Here is a 19,772-nt window from a genome sequence, read left to right as displayed (position 1 = left end):
TAAAATAGTGTCCAAGTACAAATTTAGCTCCTCGTGCCTCTCCAACACTATTTCTGTCCATATAGAACAGCGGTTCTCAACCTTTTTTGCTCGGCGACCCCTTATTATAATCCCCCACTCTGCCGCGACCCCCACCCACACAGCAATAGAATAATAGACAATAACAATCCATATTTTCGATGGTCTTAGGCGACCCCTGGCAAATCGCCAATCGATCCCCAATGGGGTCGCGACCCACAGGTTGAGAACCCCTGATACGGAAAGATGGGATGCACCCGTGTTGAAAGTGTTGCCAATACTGTTATATTGATAGTGAATAGTTGTAAAACTGGTGTGTTTTTTAAGGAAAAAAAACTGCTTGCATAGTTGATTTTAAAAATTTAATTTTTCGCTTTCAGAAAAAAAAAGTAGCCGTTGCATCAGAACTTTGAATTTTTTTATTGTCAATATCTTTTCTATTTTATGAGATCTAAACTGGACGGACGGACAGGCAGACCATACATGACTAATAGCCGTCAATGGCTGCCTGGTCGTGCGGTTTGTGCGCTGGACTGTCGTTCGTATTTATCTACGGTCGAGGGTTCAAACCCTGCCCGCTCCCATCCCCCGTCGTCCTGCGGGAGGTTTGGACTAGGAAGGAACATCCGAAACATGTAAAACATTTTACAAACAATTTCCCTTTCTGGGGCCATAAAAATGATACACACACATCTTTTCTTAATGTATGTAAAGTATTACCGAATGGTCATGAGCATGCGCTCCAGAGCGTCCAGATTGGTGTCATGTTCGTCCCCATTTCTGATTTCAAAACCATCCCCGCTTCCATCCCATGAGGTCCTGTAGGAGGTCAGAGCTAGAACGTCTGCATCTCCGATGGAACATGTAAAACGGATTAAAGACAAGATCCATAAATATAAACACCTGGAATATTTACTAGAAATGCTTTTTTTTCGCAGTTTTTGAATGTCGAGAGAAACATAGCTTCAGTTTCAAATTGCTAAGCAAACCTTTCAGCACTTTTGACAAATTTTCATTTTTGCTTTTCAAAACCAAGATTCTGTGTAAACAACTGGTGTTTAGCCCACTAGTTACCTTTCTTCCCCCCCCCCTTTTTTTTAAAAAAAGTAATAAGTAGAGGCCGAGGGACTGATAGTCATTGAACTTGGCTTGAAGTATTAATGGGCAAGCCTAATAATGGGCCGATGTGCCAAATAACCTAACATTATCTTTATTTTAATTGTGTGTGTGTGTGAAATATAAAGTACAATGTAGATATTATTTAAAGGACTATAAATAATACCTGCATATCTAGATCTATTTTGTTTGTTAAGGCCTATTATGAATATCTAATCTGTAGACTGTTGTAGATTAACAGTAGTGTGTTATAAAAAATTGCTGTAATTCAGTGAGGTAGGTGGGTTAGGGCCCTACATCGATTTGTGTTTATAGACCTACACTTAGATCTCGAGGCTTAATTAAAAAATAATATAGTCTCGGAGATTAAGCCTTTTTATTGATGTTCTATAAAAAAAAGCTTTAAAAACATTCATAACAAAAGCAATTTAAAGCAGGTGCAAAAATCACGAGTCTAGATCTACACAACTCCTAACACATAGAACGCCATTTTCTTTTCTCAACACATAGCCCACTCCTTCTGCTGCTCGAGACGTAACCAAATCACGTGACTGTGCCTCGACAAATCAAATGCACGTTTGTATCTGGGCACTTTTGTGAGTATCTTAGCGCGCGGGTTTGGTTTGATCCACAACGAGACAAGCGAGCCAGCCGATACGAAAAAGGGATCCTGCTTGTCCGCGTTTCCTGGCAACCGAGTATAAAAGCAGTTTCCCTCCTTTTTGTTGACCCTGCGACCACAAAGCTTGGGAGAGCACCCTACTTTATTTTCTTTCTAAAACAAATCTTGTGTTTACGTAAATTTGATTTCAAAATGGCCGAAGCTGCACAAAAACTATACGACCTTCTGAAAGCTGACGCCAACTGCAAGTCTCTTCTAGCTAAAAATCTTACCCAGGAGCGCTTTGACCTGCTGAAAGATAAGACAACCAAATTTGGCGGCACCCTTGCCGACTGCATCCGCTCAGGTAAGAATGTGTTACCCCCCTTCTTGTTTCGAAAGTAATATTCCCGCCCCTCATTTCAGCAGCCATACTAAATAAGCATTAGACAACTGGGATTAATTCTTTTGTTTGACGATTTAAGACCAAGCAATAGAACAATAAAACATCCATTAAATCAATAATTTGCAAATCTAGATTTATATCTTTTAGTTGACATGATTACGTAAAGGTCAAAGTTAAACAGCATACGTCTAACTGAGGACCATGATGAAATAGATCTAGATTCTAGATCTATTGACTATACTATAGACCTAAACATATAGATCCATATGGACGTTTTGCATTAGAATAAAAATACCAACAGAACCTTACTGGATAGAGTACATAGATCTACAGATTCATTAATGAAATTAAATTGCTTAAAATGAGCACACTAGACTTGGCTAGAACTATACAATTGTGTTATTTGCAGACGACAGACTAGAAGTTACTAGAGCTCAAAACAGTACATCGTGGTTCCTGATTGGCTATTAACGTGACGAATCATTTAATTTCCTTTGAATTTGTTCAAATCTGGTTCTCATTCCGTTATATATATATATTTGCTGGATCCTACCCCTTCCTCTGTTTTGATTTTTAATTGGCACACACACACACGCACTCTCAAACACACTGCATAGTCTCCATATTAAGATAAAGAAATAGTTATCTAGATTTATGCACTGAATTATTATATTTGTCTCCTTTTAATATGCCCCCCCCCCCCACACCCCGCCACTCACTCATCCAGTGTGTGCTTACTTAGTTGTGGGTCATTACTCACTCGTGAATAAACATGGGATATCTCGCATACAGGAGATACAGTATTTTGTTTTACTGAAAAAGACTTACTCTTATGCTATTACAATCAATCTTATACCTTAATCATTAAAACCAGTAACCTATTTAGATGTTATCTGATCACCACCAACACATCTGATTTTAGTAGCAAAGCTAGGCCTAAGTTTTAAATATTTTCTTAATCTAGACTTTTAGATTACATTTTTAGAAAGAAACTAGCATCTAGATCTACGTTGTTTTGTTAAGAGCTCAATCTTTGATCTGATGTCTCTAGGCTTGTACACGCTTGTTCTTTTTAGTCGTTTGCTTTTTCGTGTTTTTTTGTTCTTTGGAGTGCGTGCCCCTGAATACCAAGCCTCTGACAGGCAAACGTCATCAAAGACATTTTCGTTCATTGCTGCCCTCTCAATCATACTCCCCCCGCCCCCCGCCCCCCGCGTATCCTAATTATGTTTGTCAACAGAAACTAACACTCTGTCAATTAGAGCGGCCCTCCTTCTATTACTATGTCCATCTTTCAGAGATCCATGGGTAGTGCACTGTGGTGTTTGTGCATAGTTCTACAATTTAAGCAATATAGAGTTTGAATTGAAATTAGTTTAGGATTTTTTAAATAAATACACGTTCTTTGTTGTTTGCTTTATGCTTGTATGCAAATACATGTGATTTAAGTGCTTTGTTATTAACTGGCGGATCAAGGATTGATGTATTCAATTAATTCTTTCATTACCCAAAAGGCTTGCAATTACATGCACATATTTTATAGCTTCAGACAAGTAATTACACTGTTCGCTGTATTTGTAGGCTATGTATATTAAATAGTTTCATATATAAAAACTTGAAATTGTCCCATTAATGTTAGCGATGTAAAAAGAAAATTCAACGCAGATATGGGCTCAGTAATCAGTTGCATGCGAATCAATACTTTCTTCTACTAATAAATTTCACGAATACAGCTCCGTTACTTCTCTTGACCCCCCCCCCCCCCCTTCCCCCGAATTAATAACATTGTGTCTGAATAATCGATTCTAGATCAAAACTCTAGTTACATGTCTTTTGTTAATTTTACATCCTAATTAGTCTAAATCTTGCTCGTTTCACAAAAGAGCTGTAACTCAATAGTATGACTTTCTATAGTATAAAATAACATTTCTAATCCGAAACTGTTTAGATCCGGTCAATGGAGCGGTGCAATCCGGCCTCCAAAACGTCCACATTGCACAATGCTTATAGCTTGCTCAGAGCGCTATGGTTCTATCATATTTGTGGACCAGTTGGGGGGAGGGGGTATCTGGGAGAATGTTTTTCCGTGCTGCCTTTAGGCGCTCAGTAAACACAACTTTACCCGAGTCGGGTGTCGAACCTCGAGCCCCCTTCATAGGTAGCCAAGCCAAGCGCACTTAGCCTCTCGACCACGCTTCCCACACTTAGATAATAGAACACGTTATCTCTCCCACACCCATTCTCGGATCAAGCTGAAATTTAGTCAATTGATTATTGGTAATTATTTTGTTTGATATCGGGATAAGGGAAATAACTTCTACATTATTGAGAGATAAAGTTGTAAGTGCGAATTTCTTTCCTTACATAAGCTTTTTTTTTTTTTTTTAAAGTATTTTTATATTTTGCTTGTTTTTAGCCATTTCGATATCTACTTTATAAAAAAATCAGAGCAGTCTTTTATTACAGTTTCCATGCGATTGTGTTTTGTGCTAGTTATTCGATCACAATGTATTGTTCGACTGAATCATATCACGTGATTTCCGACTTGATCGTTGATAGGTGTTAGTGATAAACTGACGACATAACACACACACCGGCTAAAGATTGAAGGATAGCCCTCTCATAACTACATCGTGTCGCTCACACCATGAGGATGTCAATCACTTGACATTCTTAAGTCTCGTTTACGAGATTGCGGCGCGAGATAACGCATTTTTCCCCCTGCTCCATGATTACTAATGAGTTATCAAAAACACCATGATAATGACTTAGTTTGTTTAGTTTGATTTTTAAATATGCTAATTAGCAACAGAAAATGAATATTGCTAATTATTTTCCGTTTTCTATTTTCGCATTCGTTTATTATTGTCATATTTCTCATATTCTAAATAATAACATCTGTCAGATTTCTCAGCCATATTGATACATTCCAGCGATGGCCAACTTATGGCCTGCGAGCCATATTCGGCCTGTGAGGAGATTAGACGCTTGAGGAAATGTGCGTTGAATAAATATCAATATTATTCTAGCGTCCTTCAATATTGCTTAGAAATGTTTATAAATGTAGGTTATGCTAAAATGGGACGGAACATCAAATCAATGGATGTTGTCTAGCTATGTGATATGCGCTTTGGGCTGTTGTCTCTTTGCTCAAGTTCAAGCTCTCCTAATTGTTTTAAATTTTGACTACCTTTAAAGCTAAAGAAATGAAGAGAACTTCTCCGTTTTTTGTTTCAAACAGAACAACAAATAGAAACATTTTTTGTGGGGGCTTATGCCTCTTTTTGGGGGGCTTATGCCTCTTTTTTTGGGGGGGCTTCTTGTTTCTTTTTGTTTATTCCGGCTTTATTTGTTTGGTGGGTACCTAGCGTTGATATAAATTGTTTCCAAGGTTGAAGTCATAACGCGTCCCACGACTAGTGAAATGCATACAGCGTTAATGTTTTTGAAACTTGCTGAGTTTTCAGATATTTTTTATGAAACAAATACAAAGTTCAGACGCATATTGATTTCATATTCAGCTCTCTACTATGTAGTTTTAATCGTGCAGCTCTGCTTTGTAAATATAGACCAGCCGCCCCACCCCCTTCTCATTGTTTGTATTACACAATGTCACTACGTGGAATTCCCATCATTAACTAGCATAAACCATGTTTTCCTCTGAGAGGCATGTTGTAGCAAGTAAGCTAATTCTAGTTCTTTTTCCCCACTCCAGTTGATGCTTTTCTTTTGTTACCAGTAGCAACAATTTTGATTTCCGCCATTTTGTTGAGACTTTCTATAAACTTGAGCAGTTTAAAATCTCTTTTTTTTTAAATTTCCGGTTTTCATGCTTTCACTCCTGGTTTCGCTCACCTATTCATCTCTATGGTGTGCTTAATTATTGAGGACAGGTCGCTAATGTGTTTCAGATAATATTCTCTTCTTCCATGTGCTAATGTTTATTCTCCGGTAAACAATGCGTGGCCTGATCTATCTCCATTCCAGACTTCACCACATTCTCTCCCCTGGCCAGTACGTTACTATTAATAGTCTGCCAGACCCCCAATGAAAGACAAATGAAATCCCCAGGTAAATCCACCTTTACGTCTCAGATAAAATAAACCTCATAAATGAAAAGGGAAAAGGAAAAAAAAACACACACAAAGAAAAACTGCACATGCATTATGTGTATTATGTTTGTGCATTTCTCCCCCCCCCCCTTTTTTTTTTCTCCCCCACGCTTGACACACACGCACTCCTTGGCCTTGGAACTCTATTTCACCTGCAATCTAAATCATTGTCAGAAGAAACGTACAAACATTTCAAAGAAACAAAAAACAAACTTTAAACCAAAAACTGCAGAACTCATCGTTTGATTATTCGCTCATATTTTCACCAGAATAAAAGCCAAAATTTCACACATATAAGTATTCTTATCACATTTATAAAGTATACACCACCACTGGCTACCGTTTATAAAAGGAAAATTCTAGATTCTGGGAAAAAAATCTTCTTAGATTATAGTAACACATTTAACCCTTTAAGTGTTGAGCTGTTTTAGAATGAGTGCATACTAAATGGAATTACAATTCTGATGTTTAGAAGCTATACTACCACACGCGTTTTAAGGGTTAAGAAAGCTAAGAGATTATCCGTTTCTGGAGCCCGCGGTTAACGAGGGTGTCATATGGCCAGCACAACGACCAATAGTCTTTACTTTTCCCACACTAATGTCATTGTACCCATTAGAGCTGGGTGGAGCTTAAGCCGCCCAAAGATCCTGAAATTTAAAAATCCTAGTCCTCACCTGGATTCAAACCTGGGACCCCTGGTTTAGAAGCCAAGCGCCTTACTGCTCAGCCACCGCGCCACTAGGTGTTTGGTAGATGTTAGAAATGTTCAGTATTTTTGTAAGTGATCAGTACAAATGAAGTAAAAAACACATTGGTTTTTAGTGGCTCTGTAGGGAGTACCACTATTGGGGTTATGTTATCAGTCAATCACTCTCAGATCGGCATACCGAGAAGCGCCTTTAAAAAAAAAAAATCGGTTTCATTGTCGTTTTAACCTGCACGAAATAGTTGTAGGCCTTCCAAAAAATATTTTTTAAAATGTATCTGACAAGAAATAAAAGATTCTGCTGTAATCCAATTTCTCCTTTATATTTGTCGCGCATTGCTTACCAAACAGCGGGCCCAAGATCCCACCTAAGAGTTTATTTGAACACAAACTCATTTGTTACTTTAAAATTATTTTAAAAAAATACGTCGACATATGAACATATATATTACAATCTTAAGTTCTCAACCTTTTACAGCTAAGGTTGGGGCATATCATGTACATTTTTGACAAACATGTATTGGACCGTCCCCCCCCCCCCCCAAAAAAAAAAAAAAGGCTCGTCCAGTGGAGCCCATTCTCGGAGGCTTCATTCTGCACAGTGGGCAGAAGGTTCTAGCAATCGAATAACATCGCGTAACAAGGCGGTAGGTTGAGTATCACTGCTTTAATGAATATTGAAAACTCTACTGACCAACGCCTCGTGATCGCTTTTAATTATAGTTATTAAAATTGGTTACACGCAGAAAATATAACAATGCTCCCATGCTGTCAACTAGATTACACGCTACATCGATTTGAACAAAAGGTGTCAGGTTATATTGGGTTAAACCAAACCGCTCTCAACTTACCTCAAGGGTACACTACGTTATCAGCTCAGTTGCGTGTGGACCTGGTCTGTGTTCTTGAGCTGAATCAATGTGACCTTAGCAGAAGTGAGAGGGGGTGGGTCTGCCATTTCGGGTTATCTGGACGAACGTTGTAGATATCACGTCTGCTCGTTGTGACTCATTATTTGGTTGGGGTTGATATCGTCTGATTCAAACAATGGGTTATTGATATTGGCTAACAACTTCCTGTGATGTAATTCTCGTGCTTTGAGAGATTGTAAAATTCATGTCGGTTAGATTTTGGTCATTTCACTAGAGTTATTGTAGGAATGTTCTGAAACTACTTTAACAATAAAATGAAACAATACTGTTAATATGCGTAGTGAAAAAAACAACAACAACAACCAATAATACCTTGCATGAATATCTCTCCCCATTTCGAAAGGTTACTAGGATTGGAAACAAAATTAATTATGTTTGAAATGAACCAAGTTGTGGCTTACTTTTCATGACTTCCATCCCAAACAACCTCTCTCAACAGATTTGAACAAAACTTTTATCAACTCTGTCTGTCTGTCTGTCTGTCACAATTTTTGTACACGCTATTTCTACCATACTCATTCTAGGATCGACTTGAAACGTTACACAATTATATTTTGTACCTTACAAAACATGAATCAATAAAAAAAAAACAATTAGTTAATTAATTATTGGTAATAAATTATTTTGCTTGGTATCGAAAAAGGGAAATAAATGCTACGTAACAAGATATGTGGCTGTTTATGGGGAGTTATTCCCTTTGTTTCATATTTTACACTTTTTTTCCCACTTCCCATTCTCTGATCAAGTTGAAATTTCCAATAATTATTCATAGTCGATGGCAATACATGAATGGAACAACCAGATAGACCTGTTAACTACCTCATCTTAAGGGTCAATGTTAGTCAACAATCACAAAGAGGAGTGGCTCAACCAATGGGCATCAGGAAACACAGGCAGTGCCATGCATATGACCATGCCAAACAAACTGGACAGTATTAACTTCCTCCCCCGCTAAGAGCAATCTACAATCTTCCAACTAAGAACAGGACACACACCTCTGTTAAATCAACATCTTAACAAAATAAATTCCACACAACTCCCCCTGTGCCCACCCTTATGAAATCGTAAACCATATCCTCTTTGAATGCCCCCTCCTAATCCACCTTAGGCAGACCCTACTACCACTACAGCCCAACATAACCAACAGCCTTTACAGCAGTGCTGAACAACTGAAGAAAACAGCACACTATTTTTCCTTGGCACAGTCTGCAAAAGAGCTGACAGCTCAGCAGCAAAAAGCTGGCTAGAAGAAGACGAAACAAATTAAACAATTATTTAATCAATTAGCAGTTATTTTTTTTTTACTTACAGAAAAAAAGGATCTTATTCATGCAGTGTTGAGATATATGCCAGATTCTTCCTCTTAGATAAGCTTTGTTTTAAATTCTATATTAGGCCTATATTTTGCTTTGTTTTTTTTTCCATAGCAAACGCATTAGTTGACTTTTATTTCACCGAAACTGGTAAACTTCACTTTAAATAATCTCCTTCTTTTATCAATTAAGCTAGTATTCGCTTCATCTTTAGGAACTATTGTCCATATTCGCCTAAATTTCATACTACTAGCTGGGCAGCAGAGAATCTGTAAAGAATAAAGAGCCAACAATCTAATTACTATTTTTGGTTGTCTACTTACTAACTAATTTTTAAAAATAAAGTTGGTGTATTTGTGTGACAAAGAGATGTTCATAATAACTTTTTTCAAACAAATTAGTTTGTTTTCAGAAGACACAAAGTAGCCGTTAAACTTTAACTTAGAAAGCCACAAAATAAGGGGAAATGTGATTTTCAATAGTTTTTCTAGTTTTCATGACAGACAGACAGACCACATAGAAGTAATAACGGCTTTTCCACTTATAGGGTCTGCTAAAATAAGCTAAAAGACATCAATACAGTATAATAGTGAGCTTTTTAAATTATTGCTTTGAAACAAGTCAATATGATAATCAAATCATTGAAATCGATCAATCAATCAATGTATTCGACTATTCATTGTAATGACTCAATCATTGTAGTTGATAAACCAATGGATGTAATGAGTGTAATGACCAAATCAATTTACAGTTTGAAGTAGTTAAATAAGTCAATTTAATGATTACATCAGTGTAACAACGGAGTCAATTTTATGTTAAAATTATATACATTAATGTGTATGTAACATCAAAGAGATGTCTGAATGATGGATGTGATGTTTAAATCAATGAATCAGATTAATGCTTTTGATCTTAACTCATCATTAAAATATAGCATCTAAAATGTTTTGACGTAGTAATATTTATAAAAAAAAAATCTAACTAAAATTTTATAGAATTCAATTAATTGATCTGTGGTATAAAGTTTTATCATAAATTCAAATGCATGTATTGAAAAATAAATACATTGAAAACAACAAAATGCAGTACAGAAAGCGTGTAAGAACGTCTGACAGAGCACATATTTATCCTGTCAATCAAATAGGTTTATATCTTTAAACAACAAACATTATGTTAAGTCCAATTCGACTTTAGCATAACAGACATCTAAGCCAAAGTGTTATGTGTGCTATTCGATTAACGCAATCTTCTCTTCTTTGTATTGGGCCCACACAGACTCTGTCATGGTCGGAAGTAAGACCCTAGGTCACCTTGCCACAATGTTCTCGCCCTCCTTGTAATTCCTAGACAGAAACTACTGTCCTTTTGTAATAGGCCTAATTGGTTCTGGAATGAATGCTTCTCAAATCTTTAAACTCTTTATAGACACCTTAATGTGGGGAAAAGACAAGTATACTTAAATTGTACTTTAGTTTTTAAAAAAATCAAATTATTTCTTTAATGGGTTAAATATTTTTTTACATAAAACACTGAACCATAATCTTCAAATACAAAAACACAATTTAATAAAATACTCAGAAAGACACAAAGATAATTGTACATAATTCGTTCCATATGCTAGGACAAATTTGTACAAATGCTCCTTCTTCCCAAGTACTCTTAGAGCGTGGAATGGGTTGCCTGAGCTAGCCAGGAAAACCAGTGACTTGGCAGAATTTAGGTCATTGTTTAATATACATGACTAAATGCATGGCGTGTAGGACGTAATCATCTTCTTTTTTTGAAGTAACGTCTGTATTATATAAGATAAGATTTCTTTTGTACATTTGTATGTAAAGTAAAAAAAAAACAACTTATTATGAAAGTTACTTTATCCTAGGACTTAATGAAATGCAGAACAAAGCCACATATCTTCGTCTTCCCTCTATGACCTGGGCACTTCAGTTCAGGTCAGGTTTAGTCTGAGACATGTACGTAACTTTTCCAAGGGACCAAACTCAAGTTGGTTTTCCAGATTGTTCTCATTTCAGTTTCTCTAGGTTAGGGATATTTCCTCCCCCCCCCCCCCCAAGACGTTCAAAGGTTAAGGCCATGACATCGTCATTTTCTTATTTCGCAGTATTTCTCGCATAAAGATATTTTGGCCTTTAAAATTTTCGTGTAGAGTTTATCTTTTCTCTTGTTTTCTGAGAATAGGCTACATTTAAATACAATCTCTTCAAAATGTGTAACTTCATTGTCTATTTCTATACAATTGATTTCCCTTAGCATATTCATCTCGGAACTCTGTCATTTTAGTAATGTTGCAGCTCTGCCCTGTACTTGGAGGAAAGTAACGATTATAGAATTCTTTCCTGCGCTCTCTCTATCTCCCTCTCCCTCTCTCTATATCCCTCCCTCTCCCTCCCTCTCTGATTCACACCCACGTGAATATTTCTTTCTTACAGTTATATAGATTGTGTAAAAACGTTGACACTAAGTAAGGTTATGTACAGCAAGCAGAATGGAGACCATTCACCAAATCGTAACAAACGCCCCTTACTTCAAGTCGTCTCTATACAACTTACGACCTAATTAGAATCAAACAAGGATATCACGTGACCGTATTTTTTTTGGTGAATAAAGTCCTGCATGCAAAAATATTCATGTTATAGAAGACTTCATATAGTTGTCTAGTTTACTATTGTATTATCAGAACAATTCTTTAACCAGTTGTTCTGTTCGCTATATTCTTTTTATGGATAATGTTGCTACTGCAGTATTCAATAAAAAGGCGACGTTAACGTTTTATACGTTTTATTGTTGTAACTTAATGTGTTACCTCATTGAAGAACTGAACACACTCGTGTTCTGTGGAGGTCATTTCCTGTATGTTATGTCCGATACACTTTTACCCATAGAAACATCACTTTCTTTCTGGCTGTAGAATCTACTTAGAGTTACTGTGTGAGCCATTTCCATGTAAATAAATTGTGCTTCATTCAGAAACAAGTTTTGTTTTTTTACCTTGCAGTAGGCTATAAGATTTACTTTTTGTTTCTTAGTTTTGATCTTTGTATTTAGTAGAGCATCAAGCATCGACTATTTTATTTGGAAAACTTTTTAATCTCTCTCTCTCTCTCTCCCTCTCTCTTTCTCTGAATCTATAGTTGAGTTAACCACAGAAGAGTTACACTAAAAATGAGATCTACCCCCCCCCCACACTTCATCATTTGTTTGCTCTTATAAACTACCATAGTAAATGTCTGTCTTCATTAGGCAGCTCTGTTTCAGGCTTCCACTGGGTTTCTTCCAGGAATGTTTCGTGTTGGGTACGTTTTCTGAGACATCATCTTTTACTCTCCCCCCCCCCCTTACCTTCCCGGTACACCTTTGGTAGCAGGTCATGACTATCACCGTGATTATGACAACCCTTGGAGAGCCATAACTTGGTCCAGGTAGAAGGCTTGGACCACAGGGAACATTACAAGTTGGTGTGTGTGTGTGCGTGCTTGTGTGTATGGAGCTGCAGTTAGGCTCTTTTTATAAGTGTATTAAGCATTGCATTATATAGCCTTACGAACTTAGTATTAGACTTAAGAATATAACACCAGTCTTAAAAATATAGCATCAGTCTTTAGAATATAGCACCTGTCTTTAGAATATAGCACCTGTCTTTAAAATATAGCACCTGTCTTTAGAATATAGCATCTGTCTTTAAAATATAGCACCTGTCTTTAGAATATAGCACCTGTCTTTAGAATATAGCACCTGTCTTTAGAATGTAGCACCTGTCTTTAGAACATAGCACTTGTCTTTAGAATAAAGCACCTGTCTTTAGAATATAGCACTTGACCACTTGTCTTTAGAATATAGCACTTGTCTATAGAATATAGCACTTGACCACTTGTCTTTAGAATAAAGCACCTGTCTTTAGAATATAGCACTTGACCACTTGTCTTTAGAATATAGCACTTGTCTATAGACTATAGCACTAGTCTTTACAATATCGTACCAGTCTTTAAAATCTAGCACTTGAAAATAGACAACTTGTCTTAAAATATAACATTGTCTAAGAAATGTATCACGTTAGGTAGGGTTGTTACAATTTCATCAGTCGTCATCGAGAAGTTCATAGAAGTCTAATTCATAAAGCGCTGGTTGTGGGTGTGAATGTGTTTCGCGTGTGCATGTTGTTCGTATTTGCATCTATATCGTTATTGTTACAGCAGTTACGCTGAGGTGATCTTTAACAATAGGGAAAAGAATATTGCAGCAGTCTCGGAAAGTATAGATCTTGGCTCTCCATTAAAAAAAAATTCTTATCATTATCACCAGGTTGTCTTCGTTTCAAGCCTAAACCACATATGCTGCAAAATGTAATGGTTGGATCTCGTTCATTGTTAAATAAGGGCCTATTATGTATATGTATATGGGCATGTTGCAAACCATGTAATTGGCATAATACAAAAGCGTATTGGCTTTCTGCAAAAACAGCACAGATGTTATGGTTCTCGTGATGCCGGCATATAAAACAACACATCAAACAGTACATGGCTCCAGCAAATTGCCTGTTTATCACGTCATGCAAAAAAAATAAAAATAATTGTTTATATGTTTTACAAAGGGCGTGAGGGGTGGAATGCAGACACGCAAGGTATGGCGGTTGTTGCAAGGTATCTTGGGATATTTACTGTGTCTTTTGCATGTTCATTGAGCGATCAGGTCAGTATAAAAATAGGGCTCTCGTGACCAGATACACCCAGGGGATACATTTCTCATTTTTATGAATGGAGAGCTTTTATTTCGTATGCTATAACAACTGAACTATATAAATTACACCCCAACCGTGCTCGTTTTTTTTTTTTTTTTTTTTTTACAAAGCTTTTATCAATTCCCTCTGTCTGTCTGGTAAAAAGTATGTATACGTTGTTTCTCCCACACCCATTCTCTGATTAAGTTGACACTTTGCACACTTATTCATTAGTATAGACAAGACGTGAATCAATAAAATAATATTAACCAATTATTAAATTAACTGGTAATTAATCCTTCAGTATTTACATATATGGCTAAATATGTTGGGTTTGGTTCCCTTATATAATTGTTTACATTATTTCTCCCACACCCATTCTCGAATCAAGTTGAAACCTTAACAAAATATGAATTAATTAAAAATTAAGCAATCATTCCATTTATTATTGGTAGTTAATTATTTTGGTCGATATCGCAAAATGGAAATAATTTACATTATTGAGAGATATGGTTGTAAGTGCGTAGTTCTTCCCCTTAGTTAAGTTTTTTTTTGTAATTAAAAAAAAAGGATTAAAAAAAAGTATTTTGCTTGTTATGTAACAAACTTGCATCTTTATTGCCGAGTATTCACCGAGTCCAGTAATTGCGTGATCGCGTTGAGATTCTACTTAGAACCCAAAGACTTCACAAACTCATTCAGTCTACACAGTCTATTTCGAGAAACGTATTATTTTCTGTAACAATATTTGCAGACGTGTTGCCGTTTCTTACTATTTTACGTGTATTTTTTTTTTACAAACGTTTTTGTTATAACAGCTCTAACGTCTGCTCGTCTCACCAGGAGATCAAGTTGGCGCTATGCCGCTAAGTTTTCCGATCTGCCAAAGTGCAAAAAAAAATAATAAAAAAGCTCCACACTTTATACAACTCGGATTATTTCTGAGATGTTTTCATCTATAAAGTGGACTTATATTATCCTATTAAAAACATTTGGGGCTTATAGACGCAATTATTCACTATATCACTTCATATAAACATTTTTAAAATGTCTTGACATCATCCCTATTCACACACACCTTCACCTCTTTTGCATCCACGTTGTAAGATACTTGTATATAAGTTAGTTTTTCCTAAGCAGTGACACGCCGTACACATGTAGCTTCTTAAATTAATATTTGAGTCCTGAGTAGGGATCACATTTTTATTAAAGTTTACGACAGACGCCTCAGTAAGTACAATTCCAACATGTAGGTCTTGATATACTCTCAAACCGAAACTCTGGAAGAACGATTCCAACCAAAAACTCTCAAACCCAAAGTGTCTTGACACCTTGCCAGGACAAAATAAAAACCAGCTTGCACCAGACTTGTGCCAAAAGGTACTTTGTTGGCTTTGAGAAAATGGAGGGGGAAAAAAAGGGGAGATGGGTGGGGGGTAGTTCAAGGGCTTCTTTGCTTGCGTCACTATAGCGACAGGATACATTTCGCTGACGTCAGTCGAAATTTCTAGGTCTAGGATCGGATGTGGGAAGGTGGGAAGAGATGGTTGCTGGCATGGGAAGATGCATTCTTGACTAAAAGATGGGGGAAGTTAGGTGGTATAAGGTCGACATTCAGCCAAGATAAAGATCTTGACCTGATCTTTGGGATAAAGAAATGCTGCTTTGATTAAAGGTGACCCACTTTTCACATATATGAATGGAACACTTCCGGGAGAAGTCCAGTTTTTTTTATTTTACTCTGAGAATTTCACTTAATTGCTATTTTAAAAATATTCTACTACATTCTTGAGTAATTGTTTTTTTTTAGTTCTAATCTGTTGGGGGTTAAATTCCTTTTGGCGAAAGCAACAAATGAGACAGCTACAATGTATAATATTTCTACCTATATAGATCTGTGGTTACCTCCAAGCTACACCATTTTTATTGAAACATCCTGAACGCTTTAAAATAGGGTTACAGTTTTCATATTTGCAACTTCTTCTGACACATGCCAACCACACACCAATCACATATTACAAATTCTTTCTAATGCGATTAAAAAAAGACATATACTTACATAAAAAACTTATATATACAATGCAAACAATGATGTTTTGTCATTTATTTATTTAATTATTGAACTCGCATGCTATCACAAAGACAGTGTACAGGCATAAGTCAAATGACTTACAAAATGAAAAGCATCTTTATTTGTTAAATGAAAGACTTAAAAAAAAAAGACCATATTTTTATGGTATCTAAATCCCAAACCCCAACGCTAGCTCAATATTACATTATAAATAAAGTTATTTAGATGTTGATAATACATACAATAAGTAATAAGTACACATGTATACAAACCTTTAATGCTGTGGCATTTTACTTCTCGAGAGACGATCTTTTCCCTTTGCAACTTCTTGTGTGACTAAAGAGGCCAATCCTTGATACACAGCTGCGATCGCAGGTTGGGCATATGTTATCACTAGGGGCTGTTGTATTTTCACTCTTCTTTCTGCTACTGTTGTATATGGCAACTATATAAAAACATACATAATAATAATAATAATAATAATCTATATTATCTGTTTGGAAATTTGTGCATTACAAAAAAGCAATACATAATTAGAGCAAACAATTTGTACAATAGCACACAAGATATACGTTCATACCCCAGTTTCTCTTTAACATTAGTGGGGGCCCAGGGGAATTATCAAATTCGAACCCCCGCCCCCTTCACCTTAGCTACCCCACTGATTCTAACTCTTCACAATCAAGCCAAATTCTTCACAGTCGTATACATTATTTATAATTAAACCAATTTACACAAACATACTAATTCTTCGTGATGGTACCAATGTTCTAACCAATCTAAATCTTTACAATCATACATGTTTTCCATTATCGTACAAATTGTCCACAATCCTCTACAACAAAAATTGTTGCTTCCCCAACATCTAGATGTACCAATCCTCCCTGAATTTTTCATCCACTATCTATTGGCGTTTTATTTAACTCTATCCTTCCTATCCACCCCTACCCCCATCACTTTGCTATTACATTTGGTTTCAAGTCAATGGATCGATAACGCCGGCCTCTGACCACGGAGAGTTGTCTTTCCTTGATTTCCAAATTGTGTGAATTTTTTTTTTTTTTTTTTTTGGGCTGGGGTACAACATTGATCCGTCTGTGGCAATAAAGCTCATCGCCTATCCCATCGAAACTTTTCTTGTGCATCTTGGCTCAGGCATCCCGGGCAATGGTTCTAAGTCTGACTGTGGCGCTCAGGCATCCCGGGCAATGGTTCTAAGTCTGACTGTGGCGCTCAGGCATCCCGGGCAATGGTTCTAAGTCTGACTGTGGCGCTCAGGCATCCCGGGCAATGATTCTAAGTCTGACTGTGGCGCTCAAGCATCCCGGGCAATGGTTCTAAGTCTGACTGTGGCGCTCAGGTGGAAACGGTCGTTAGAGGAGACGCTTAGGCCAATCGAGGAAAAAAAACGTTATGGTGTTTTTGGAACGATGAAAACTTAAATAGACCCCCCAACGGACAACGGCTTTGTCTGCATTAGATGTGACAAAATATGCAGGTTGCACCTGGGCATGCGTGGCTAATTTAAATACTGCACTCATCCTTAATCTTCGGAATCGAAGACATTGCCTTAGTATTATTATGACATAAACCTTTTTCTTATAGAAAGCCTTGCCTCATATTTTAAACAGATAAACCACGAGAGCATGCCCCATGCCATTAGCATGTAAATCATATCTTAAACATGTCTTCATCAGACATCCTATCTTAAATCTATACACAATATCTGAAACACAACGTTTGTTAAACCTTGGTTTTCTTTCTGCCTCTAAATCAATTTCAGCTTTTAGATTTATTTCCCTTGGATCCCAACTTTATTTTTTTAAAAAAAGGAAACCTCAGAATTTGCGCTATTCAGTTTTAGCTTTATCATCATAGGAATCCTTGGGCCTTAGGCCTCTTTTCTTTGCCTCTTTTGTGGGCTTTTTATATGTTTTTATAACAATGTGACCACCGAGAAAGACTCATAACACACTCAAATAAATCTACTAAGATCTCTTTCATTTTTAAGGTATACAAAAAGGGAATGCTAAAAATAGATGAAGACTTCTTCAGAATACTGTACATTTGAAAAATGAAAACCGAAAGGAAAAAAAAAAAAAGATTTTCATCATAAATATTTTTTTTTCTTAACCAAATTGAAAACGTGTGTTATTCCATCGGTTTGTTTGCTGGATCTAGTGTGTCAACATTACTTCCAACTTACCTCCCTTCAAAACACACACATACAATTATCAATACATATCTTAAAGATGATTCCGTTCCGATTAGGCTCTACGATGTGTTGATTGACAGGTCATTATGACATAGAAATGCGAATGGCGAGCAGTTCTCTGAGGTTTTCAGTTTTTTTTTTTTTTTTAAATGTTTGGTTTTTTTAAACATTGAACACATTTTATACCCACGTTTTCTTTACAAGCGATTCTACCTTTTCAGACAGGGCAAGTTTTACTCATGCACCAAACAAGTTTCAATCAAGTTTTACTCAAGCCCCAAACAAATTTCAATCAGAAATCGAATATATTCAATCATGCAGCATACAAATTTTAAGTGCACGCAATCTAGTATCAATAACCATAAACCAATCATCATAAACTATAGTTTCAATCATACACTAGAAATGTTTAAATCATACACCAGACAACCATCTAATGAAACTCTCACAAATGTGTTATACTGACTTACACTTTGGATTTGCATTGATTGGAACTCTCGAGAATTGTAAGACGTTGACAAGAATATTAGTTACATCATAATGATAATTAACAAGTCAATAAGGCGACATCATGGCACAAACATTTCGTCCTCTTCCTCGTTCTCATTATTATGTTGGAGCGTTCAGATGACTAGACCAATACATGAGATGAACTGAGTTCTCCATATAGTTTTCTTTCTATTGGGGTGTTTTGGGGGCCAGTGTCTTGTACGGGACTCATTGAATCTTATCATTTTTTTTTTAAACTATTGTTGGCGTTTGGGCAAATTTCTTACATGGTGGTCTGTAGATAGCTTGATACTTGTCCAGTTGGTGTAGGAGTTTGATAAGAAAAACAACAGTGTATTTTAATAGCATATTATTTTAAAAATAGGTCTCCTTTTAGCACCGAAGAATCAAATTCCTAAACTCTTTTGCTTGTAGCAAAAAGAATTTCTTTTTATATAGTTGGCAACAACGATGTTTCAATGTAACAACCTTGACATTGCTTATGTTTATTTTTTTTTTTAAATTTCAAAATCTTTCACCATTTTCCTATTTTTCTTTTCAGTTTGTTTTTCTTTAGGTTCCATTATATCGCCTTGACATTTCTCCTTATGATTTCTCTTTTTCTCTGGCCGTATTTCAATGCTTAAAGAGATGCCCTTTTGAATGTAAGCCGGATATTAAGAGTGTAAAAGTAATCAAAGACCAGATTACGTTAATTTCGAGACAAGATGTTTCTATGGTAACATCACCATGAGCACCATCACTAGACATGGCAAGGGCATTTCTAGTATCACTGTTATGCAACAAACACATGCAATGTTCGTCTGCGTATGTAAATAAATTCAAACTTCCGCCTGTTTCCTGTCTGGTATCATTTTGGAATGCTATAAATTATTTCTGGCCAGGTGAAAATCTAAAACTGGTCTAGATTCTCTCAACAAAATCTCAGGCCTACTTGTTTTCAATCTATGTCGGATGTATCAATCGCACTGTCTTTTTATTAAGCGTACGAACCAGTGTGGTGAGATAATTACAATGTAATCCACGGGAAATAATTG

At 36.4% G+C, this 19,772-nt stretch overlaps 1 protein-coding gene across 1 annotated transcript in view; it reads left to right on the top strand.

Annotated features, from left to right (window-relative positions):
- The first annotated feature begins 1,750 nt into the window (after positions 1-1,750).
- Positions 1,751-19,772, top strand: part of LOC106078587 (arginine kinase Oct f 2) — a 42,873-nt gene continuing 24,851 nt past the window's right edge. Inside the window, exon 1 of the mRNA XM_056031837.1 lies at positions 1,751-2,102. Coding sequence (XP_055887812.1) covers positions 1,949-2,102 — 154 coding nt within the window. The 5' untranslated portion in view covers positions 1,751-1,948. The remainder of the gene's footprint in view (positions 2,103-19,772) is intronic.

The sequence above is a fragment of the Biomphalaria glabrata genome, chromosome 6, assembly GCF_947242115.1.
Source record: "Biomphalaria glabrata chromosome 6, xgBioGlab47.1, whole genome shotgun sequence".
Taxonomy (NCBI): domain Eukaryota; kingdom Metazoa; phylum Mollusca; class Gastropoda; family Planorbidae; genus Biomphalaria; species Biomphalaria glabrata.
The sequence above is the reverse complement of the archived record's forward strand: the minus strand, read 5'-3'. Positions and strand labels throughout refer to the sequence as shown.